The following is a 10,222-nucleotide window of genomic DNA, read 5'->3' on the forward strand; positions in this document are numbered from 1 at the left end:
ATACTAGATATCTGTAAAACATCAATATATGTGTTATGGAATATTACAATAACAATTTTACTTTATAAATTTGATGTGTCCAGCAACATTTTATTCTTTGATAATAGATAAAGATGTTACAAAACCCATAGGTTTTGGAATCCTATATAAAATAAGGAGATGTGATATGATTGCCAAAGAGACAACTAGTTCAAATGACATGCATATATGAAATTATGGGTCAGCGTACGGCAACAACTGACTGATAGGCTATTGACTCTGGACATGCAAATATAGACTGTGACTGGGTTGAACATATTTGTGAACAATCCCATAACTTTGTACGGTGGTGTAACAGCACAACATAAGAACACACTGGAAAAAACAGTAGCAAATCGCTCAATAGATCGAAACGAAGCGCAAAAAACCCAACTAACATAAAACCAATAGACATAAAGCGCCGATATGAGAGTACTCGTGCTTACTGCTAGTTGAAAATCAATTATATTAAGTCAATAAATCATGTTCTCCCAGACTAAATTATCAATCAGTATACAGCCAACGGATTTAAGATAAAGACGTGACCTTGCGTAATTAGTTGTTTACTATATAACAATTTTAATCAATTGTAAAGGATATCTTTTAATTTTTTTTTTTGCATTTCCTCTGTTAAACATACTGATCTTCAAAACACCACAGAGACGTTTTCATTGCATTAATTAACGAGGAGGAACTTCGCCTTAAGCAATAAAAAACAAACATGTCTGAGAAAGGAATGTGTGAATAAAGAATCATCTGCTTTATGCATATGCCTGATTCCATAGTCGTATTTGACTGTTTTATCCGTTTCAGTTGTTTAAGCTTTTAAACGTTCATGACATTTTTTATATTTCTTATATGTCCATCAAACCTGAAAACACATTTGACGAAATGCAATTCATGTTCCACTTATTGTTATTATAAAGATTAAAATATATCGACTAATGAATCGCATGTAAAAAGTAGTATGTCACCATAATTCCCAGTACGAAATATATATATATAACATTGTGTGTGTGTACAGTTTTTACCACATTTCACGTTAACTTGGTCTAATTTTCTGACTGAATAAACAATATTTAGAGGGAAAGTGTGTATGTTGTTCCATACAGTTATAATTGAATATATATGACCGAAAAAAAAAAGATCTGATACCTATTGTTTGGAAAAAATAATGTATTCATATAATCTAAAAGCTTATCATTTTTTAATAAGTTTTGGATTTTCAAATATATTAGCCTCGATCATCACAAAAGAGACATTTCTTGACGAAATGCGCATCTAGTGCAAAAAATAAATGGGGCCTTAAAAGTTGTTACTGAAAGCGGAGGTATGGTTAAAACCTTTATCTCATCACTAAAAGAGAGACAGAAGGTACCGAAGGGATATTTAAATTCATAGGTCGTCATGGAAAAAAATTTCGAAAAAGGATCGAAAGACAAAAAAAAAGTATACACACTACAACATAGGAAATAAGCAACATAAAACTTCATCAAAACCGCGGCTGATCTCAGGTACTCCAGAAGGAAAAGGAGATCCTGCTCCACATATTGTAAACACACAATTTTTAACAAAATTCAATACGAGTCATTAACCACAAAAACGCTCTTATGAAAGACATTCATCTATAAGAAGAAAGTCCCTTTTTTGGTAGTGATGTGGCATAATTATAAAAAACAGAATATATTTTAGCAGTTAAAAAAACCCGTTATATTATAAAAAAAATTTAATAAAAAATCCTAAAACAAATATGTACAACAAAATTAAAAAGAAAATAGAAATGATGAATGACGGAATAATGTTTGTAACATTTAATGATACGATTTGGTTGGTTTTTAATACTTTTCAGTTTTTTATCAAAAGGAATCTAACACGTAGCTCTTTCAATCAATGGACTAAATAATGAAATTCACCTGCTAGATTTAACCCATTTTATTACCCATATTCTTTCTATCGATATTTTCTTTAACAAAACAATAAAAAAAAAAGAATATTTAGCCTATTACAAGACAATAATGAAATGTACTATATACGACAAAAGTAATAAGAATATATTAGAAATATAGAACATTGATACCAGGGAAAGTGTACGGATAATAAAATGAAACGAAGAATTTCCCTAATACTGAATTACACATGCATTATGAATATCAGATACCACTAAAATGTGAAATTCGTCCACAAACCACGATGTTAACAGCGGGTAAAACAATAGCAACAAACAATTGATGACAATAAATATTTGCTGACAATAGATTCTATGATTGTGGTTAACCTTGTTTAAATAAACCCACTATAAAAAGGTTAATCAATGTAAAATGTCTATTCTATAACTGATTATTACAAAATGTTTGGTCAGTGATCATGGTATATAAGGTACAACAATTAGAAAATTATCACAAGGAACACACCAACATAGACAGACACAGAAGTAAGCAGTTGATTTGCTTATAAGGTATGTTTCATGTTTGTCTCGCAAAATATCGTGTATATTTCGCATTATTTTTGTTAACTAGATTTCATAAACGTTCACGTCAGATAAGTTTTACCTTATAGAATATGTTTTCAACTTTGTCTGACCCATTGTTTTTGACATTTTTTTTATGCTTACCTTTAAGGGGGTACCAAACAATTTGACAAAATTAGATGTGGCTCGTTTAATTTTCATAGAAATTTGACAAAATATTTATTTTGATCTTTTGACGAAAATATAGAAATTTCAAGAAATTTGAACCACACAATTTACAGGAATTATTTCATTGGGTGTATACCAGTTTGACAAACACAAGTTTTGATCATCGAGAAGGTTGATTTCTCTTTACCTATAGTATGTAATTAAAACGCTCAGCCGGTTTTTAAGTTTAATCTTTAAGTTTTAAGAGTTAAGTCCCTTAGGTGTTCTGTACTCCCTTTATTTACTTCAATATTTTCCGTCGTCCGGATTTGTTTATGTTTGGAAGTTATTCAGAGAAAGGGCAGTTATATCATAAAGTTCATTATTGTAACGAATTATTAAAAACCGTTTCAGAACCAACAAACATGACACCAATAGTATTAATTTGTTTAGCCCTTTTCGGACTTGTGGCATCTGAGGCCGGCGAAAAAGGATACAGTCCCAAACATAACCTCAAAACATACGGAAATCCGTTTGGACCAGGTAATATTGGTAGTTATGGATATCAAGGAAATGGTGGCTTTGGATATCCGTCTTATGGTAGATCAGGGTATGGATACGGGGGATATTTCAACAACGTTTATGGTTACGGTTCACCATTAAACATTGGCGGTTATGCTAGAAACAATGGGTTTGTTGCACAGAGTGGACTTTCTGGATACGGGTATTTCAATGGAAGAGGATTGAACGGATTAAGTGGTTATGGAAATTATGGTGTTTACGGTAAAGGAATCGGGCCTTTCATTGGTTATGGATTTGGTAGAGGACTTGGAGGATATAATAATATAAACGCTTATGGGGCATACGGTGTTAATAATTATGGATCATATGGTATTGGTGGTATAAATGGTTATGGATCATATGGTATTGGTGGTATAAATGGTTATGGATCATATGGTATTGGTGGTTTGAATGGTTATGGATCATATGGTATTGGTGGTTTGAATGGTTATGGATCATATGGTATTGGTGGTATAAATGGTAATGGCATGGGTGCCATTGGTGGAATCATAAGTGGAAGAAACCACCACAGTGGTTTTGGCAGTTTCGGAAAATTTGGCGGTGAGTAATCTTACATCATACAATACAAAAAAAAACCATCTTATTTAAATGCAACAATTTTATAACTTTAATACAATTACTTTTGCCAAATTATTACATAAGAGTGAGTTTAATACAACGTGACATTCATCTGACATGTCGATTGAGTTAGATTGATGTTTCGATACGTGAGATATGATGAAAAGTCATTCGTAAAAAAATTCTTGCCACATGATGAATGACTTTAATAACATTCTAAGGAAGGGTGTAAAATGGTCAATTTTTTGTTCACTTATAACAATACTTGCTTGTCTGCTATACCACGACGAGATTAACAATATCATCATAGCAAAGTATAAAAAAATGAACATTGTTTTGAAAGGATTGAAGAATTTAAAATCAGTTTTGAAATTGTACGGGCCAAGTCGTTTCTCTAAAACCTCGTGCATTTGTTCCTTTATTGAAAGTGATTTAAAATTAATTCAATACAAAGTCAGGAACATGTCAGTTGTTTTCCATTCGTTTGATGTGTTTGAACTTTTGATTTTGCCATTTTATAAAGGACTTTCCGTTTTGAATTATTCTTGGAGTTCGGAATGTTTGTTGTTTTACTTTTTCTCTGAATCCAAAATATAGAACAAGAGACAACAATATAAAAAACCAAGAGAGAGATGGACGGAAGAATATGATAAAATATAACCGGAAAATACATAGAACTGAAGGTTTGAGCAATTTTAACAGAATTTACATTTAACTAAATCTTTGGAGAATATGGACTTAATTCACAACTCTTCCTTCAATAATGCAATGCAATCACCTTATAATATCAACATTGTTTTTATCATTGCAGGTAAAAAAGGAACATATTAGAATCAATGAAGAATTGATGGCGATTTTATACAAATTTGTTATTTTATTTATATTGGTTTATGATTATTAAAAGAAATACAAACTATCTCATTCCTCTAGATTTTTCATGCAAGTCCTGTCTTCCATATTTACATTTGAAGGAAATATAGACACACAAAGAAAGCAATCGTAAATGATTCGTGGGAAGAAATACCGCGACCAAAAGAGGTTAAATGACAAAGAAAAGCCCACAAACCATTCTACAAAAAAAAAAACATTGAACATAACAAACCTTACTTATAACCTGAAGATGAAGTTACGTAAAATCAAATAGGGATGCTTGTATGATTTTGTCTTAATCTCACTCTGAAAAAGTAATGTTTCATCTTTATTTATCATGTAAAAGAACTACACATGTGCCAATGAAAATTAAATAAAAACAAAAATACGTTTGCTCTACGTATGTATTACCAATACTAAAAGTAAATCAAATAGAAAATGTACTGAATGATTTAAAAAATTTTGGACAGTAATGATCTTTGACCATACGGTGTGTATATCTGTTCGATTTGTGCGTTACATATCACCGTTCAAGATTTTAATGAACAAAATATATGTGTAAAAGTTAAATTCATATAATAAAGTCAGGGATTTCGCTACCACTAATAACTAAACACCTTTACTAGATTTTTTCACATATACAAAGATTTAGGATAGGCAGTATGGCTGTCATGCAGAGCCCTTAAAACAAACAGGAAATCACATCGCTTTTCGCAGACAGGTATGACGTCGTACAATCAACCAGTTGGAAGGCTGCTGGATGATATATAAGTCTTGGAAACATATTGTTTATTAATTGAAATAAGATTTGAACCAGCTTTCAGTATCTGCGAAAACCTTTTGTGTTGTTCATGTAGGTACACATTTTGTGTTTTTTGTTATTCGGTGATGTCATTATCGACGAAAAGAGGATGGGAGAATGGCTACAATGAATGGTTAGTAAGAAGAAAACTAAAAAAAAAAAATTAGTCGTAGAAAGACAAATAATTACCCTCTCTGATAAAATAATTAAAATCCACACCATTTTACACGTAACTTGAAAAGATTGGTAAACACGAACATGGTAATCTTCAATCCACCATTTTCTACATAAGAAAATGCCTGTACCAAGTCAGGAATATGACAGTTGTTGTCCATTCGTTTGATGTGTTCGTGCTTTTGATTTTGTCATTTGATTAGGGACTTTCCATTTTGAAGTTTCCTCGGAGATCAGTATTTTTGTGAGTTAATTTTTTTTTGTATGGAGGCATCACCCTTAGTCAAAATGTCATGATCGGGAATACGAAAAAAGTCGGGAATAGGCCACAATCAGTTAAATTACAGATTAGCCGACTGTACTGGTATCCCAAGATATCAAATTGCTAAACCATGCTAGTGAATTAAGACACCAAACCATCGTATCGGTCATCCAGTTCGTGATGGTGACCGAAAGTTTCGAAAAGACATTTTCAAATTATGATAAGAAATAAAAACTAATCAATAAAAATTTTTAGTTTGGTGTATTTTTGTAAGTTGTAACATGATCAAAGTCATCCTCTTGGGAAACAAACGGTCTGGAATAAAGTATACATTACAAAAATATAGCTCATACTCAGATACTGTATCTGAGTAAACATTTTCCAATATCAAGCTACAAAAATGTTGAAAGTTCATACGCTTGAGATTTTCATTTTTTGTCGTTAAGTTCCGTTCTCACTGTCGATTTCTAATTGTCGTTCGATGGTTTAGTTTGTAACCCGGATTTGTTTTTATCTCTATCGATTTATGAGTTTCGAACAGCGGTATACTACTGTTACCTTTATTTATCAGACCTAACTGAATCTGATCTTTTTTCAATCGAAAATATTCGATTAATATAACGATTAAACATTTAAAGTATTTGAAAGGACATTATCAATAAATAAAAAAAGTGAGGATTAAACAATAATGCTAGCTACCTTTCATTCTGCTATTTTCCACGAGAAGGTCCTGTATGAATATATTGTAATAATTAACGAACGTGGCGGCGATGAGCATTAAAATTGACACAAAAACCAACAGTGATCAAATGTGCTCCGGGAGGTTCAATAGTTCCTGAAATATTGAAAAAAGGGAGGGAAGTTACTTAGGGGGCATTCAAAGCTTCACTTCATTAACTACCCTAAACATAAACATACTTAAGGTATAATGAGTAGTTAATAGCTAAATTCTTTTGTAAAGACCAATAAAAGCTGACAATACCATGAGCATAGAGGAATTATGATACAAAACACAATGTCATATTCTAAAATGAATGTTTTTGACGACAAAGAACGGACGTGTTAGTAACTAATAGATTCTACAAAGATATTTCGGTATAACAAAGGAAAATAATTTACGCAAAGCCGTACAAACCACTACAAGTGTTGGCAACAGTAGATTACAGATGTTTCAATCTCATAAATCGATTTAAAAAATACAAATCAAGATAACATTAAAAACGTATGAATTCCAAGCCATATCCATACTCAGTCAAAATGTCACAATCTGCAATATGTAAAAAAATGAACAAAATTACATATCTAACAACTATTCTAGTATCTAAAGATCTGAGACAGTAAAAACATGTCTCTTGTGATATTAGAAATAGGCCTGTCGTTTGGGTCTACCAATTTTTATGATGTCCGTAAAACTTATGTAGTTCTCCATACCCTCTAATGGACTAACAGCACGCGTTATGTTGCTCATCTGCAGAAACCATTCGGTGAAAATTCATATTCGATGAGAAAGTGTGTGTGGCTACAACGAGAGAAACATGTCAATGATAGTGCAAGGTGCGACATTATCAGACCAAGCTTATCTGTTGTATACTTTATTTTAAGTTCAGTGGGATAGATGCGTCAAAATAGTCAATTTTGAATTATTCAGCGAGAAAAAAAGATTATGTAGAAGAACGTCAAATGTAACGATAATGTTAACTTCTTTTCATTCATCTTAGAAATCTACTTCATGTCAATGAAGGAACAAGAAGGAAATAAGAGAAGAAAAGTTGGGGCATACGGTGTTAATAATTATGGATCATATGGTATTGGTGGTATAAATGGTTATGGATCATATGGTATTGGTGGTATAAATGGTTATGGATCATATGGTATTGGTGGTTTGAATGGTTATGGATCATATGGTATTGGTGGTTTGAATGGTTATGGATCATATGGTATTGGTGGTATAAATGGTAATGGTATGGGTGCCATTGGTGGAATCATAAGTGGAAGAAACCACCACAGTGGTTTTGGCAGTTTCGGAAAATTTGGAGGTGAGTAATCTTACATCATACAGTACAAAAAAAACATCTTATTTAAATGCAACAATTTTATAACTTTAATACAATTATTTTTGCCAAACTGTTACATAAGGGGAGGTTTATACAACGTGACATTCATCTGACATGTCGACTGAGTGAGATTGATGTTTTGATACGTGAGATATGATCAAAAGTCATTCGTAAAAAATTTCTTGCCGCATGATGAATGATTTTATAACATTCTAAGGAAGGGTGTAAAATGGTCCATTTTTTGTTCAAACATAACAATACCTGCTTGTCCGCTACACAACGACGAGATTAACAATATTTATACACAAGACAATATCATCATAGCAATGTATAAAAAATGAACATTGTTTTGAAAGGATTGAAGAATTCAAAATCAGTTTTGAAATTGAAGTCGTTTCTCTAAGACCTCGTGCATTTGTTCCTTTTTTGAAAGTGATTTAAAATTAAATCAAAACAAGTTCTCTTAGGTTTTATCCACCATTTTCCTCATAAGGAAATGCCTATACAAAGTCAGAAATATGTCAGTTGTTTTCCATTCGTTTGATGTGTTTGAACTTTTAATTTTGCCATTTTATAAAGGACTTTCCGTTTTGAATTATCCTTGGAGTTCGGAATTTTTGTTGTTTTACTTTTTTCTCTAAATCAAAAATGAAGACAAGAACAAGTGACAACAATATAAAAAAAAACCATGAGAGAGATGTACGGAAGAATAAGATAAAATATGAACAACCGGAACATACTGAATAGAACTGAAGGTTTGAGCAATTTTATCAGAATTTACATTTAACTAAATCTTTAGAGAACATGAACTTAACTCACAACTCTTCTTCCAAATAATGCAATGCAATCACCTTATAATATCAACATTGTTTTTATCATTGCAGGTAAAAAAGGAACATATTAGAATCAATGAAGAATTGATGGCGATTTTATACAAATGTGTAATTTTATTTATAATGGTTTATGAATATTAAAAGGAATACAAACTATTTCATTCTACTAGATTTTTCATGCAAGTCCTGTCTTCTATATTTACCTTGAAGGAAATATAAACATACAAAGAAAGCAATCGTAAATGATTCGTGGAAGAAAACCCGCGACCAAAAGAGGTGAAATGACAAACAAAAGCCCACAACCATTCTACAGAAAAATTTACGTTGAACATAACAAACCTTACTTTTAACCTGAACGTGAAGTTACGTAAAATCAAAAAGGGATGCTTGTATGAATTTTGTCTCAGTCTCACTCTGAAAAAGTAATGTTTCATCTTTGTTGATTATGTAAAAGACAAGAACTACACAGGTGCCAATGAATTTAGATAAAAACAAAACTACGTTTGCATATCGTATGTATTACCAATACTAAAAGTAAATCAAATATAAAAAACACTGAATGATTTTTTAATTTTTGGACAGTAATGATCTTTGACCATACGGTTTGTATATCTGTCAGCTTGTTCGCTTTGTGCGTTACATATCATCGTTCAAGATTTTGATGAACAAAACATATGTGCAACAGTTAAATTATAAAGTCAGGGATTTCGCTACTACTTATTACTAAACACCTTTACTAAATTTTTCCACATATACAAAGATTTAGGATAGGCAGTATGGCTGTCATACAGAGCCTTTAAAACAAGCAGGAAGTCACATTGCTTTTCGCGGACTGGTTTGACTCGTGCAATCAACCAGTTGGAAGGCTGCTGAATGATATATAAGTTTGAAACATGTTGTTTATTAATTGAAATATGATTTGAACCAGCTTTCAGTATCTGCGAAAAACCTTTTGTGTTGTTCATGTGGGCACACATTTTGTGTTTTTTGTTATTCGGTGATGTCATTATCGAAGAAAAGAGGATGGGAGAATGGCTACAATGAATGGTTAGTAAGAAAAAAACTAAAAAATAAAATTAGTCGTAGAAAGACAAATAATTACCCTTTCTGATAAAATATTTAAAATCTATACCATTTTACACGTAACTTGAAATGATTGGTAAACACGAACATGGTAATCTTCAATCCACCATTTTCTACATAAGAAAATGCCTGTACCAAGTCAGGAATATGACAGTTGTTGTCCAATCATTTGATGTGTTCGTGCTTTTGATTTTGCCATTTGATTAGGGACTTTCCATTTTGAATTTTCCTCGGAGTTCAGCATTTTTGTGATTTAATTTTTTTTTGTATGGAGGCATCACCCTTAGTCAAAATGTCATGATCGGGAATACGGAAAAAGTCGGGAATAGGCCACAATCAGTTTAATTACAGATTAGCCGACTGTACTGGTAT

General features: G+C 31.9%; 1 protein-coding gene across 1 annotated transcript; it reads left to right on the plus strand.

Annotated features, from left to right (window-relative positions):
- Positions 1 to 3,056: 3,056 nt before the first annotated feature.
- LOC127733735 (shematrin-like protein 2) lies at positions 3,057 to 8,923 on the plus strand. Its single transcript, XM_052243051.1, has 3 exons — positions 3,057 to 3,754; positions 7,599 to 7,916; positions 8,819 to 8,923. The coding sequence occupies exons 1-3, from the start codon at positions 3,058 to 3,060 to the stop codon at positions 8,836 to 8,838; spliced, it is 1,035 nt and encodes a 344-aa protein (XP_052099011.1). The 5' UTR covers position 3,057; the 3' UTR covers positions 8,839 to 8,923.
- The last annotated feature ends 1,299 nt before the right edge of the window (positions 8,924 to 10,222 follow it).

Source organism: Mytilus californianus, unplaced genomic scaffold (genome assembly GCF_021869535.1).
Source record: "Mytilus californianus isolate M0D057914Y unplaced genomic scaffold, xbMytCali1.0.p SCAF_3, whole genome shotgun sequence".
NCBI classification, from domain to species: Eukaryota; Metazoa; Mollusca; class Bivalvia; order Mytilida; family Mytilidae; genus Mytilus; species Mytilus californianus.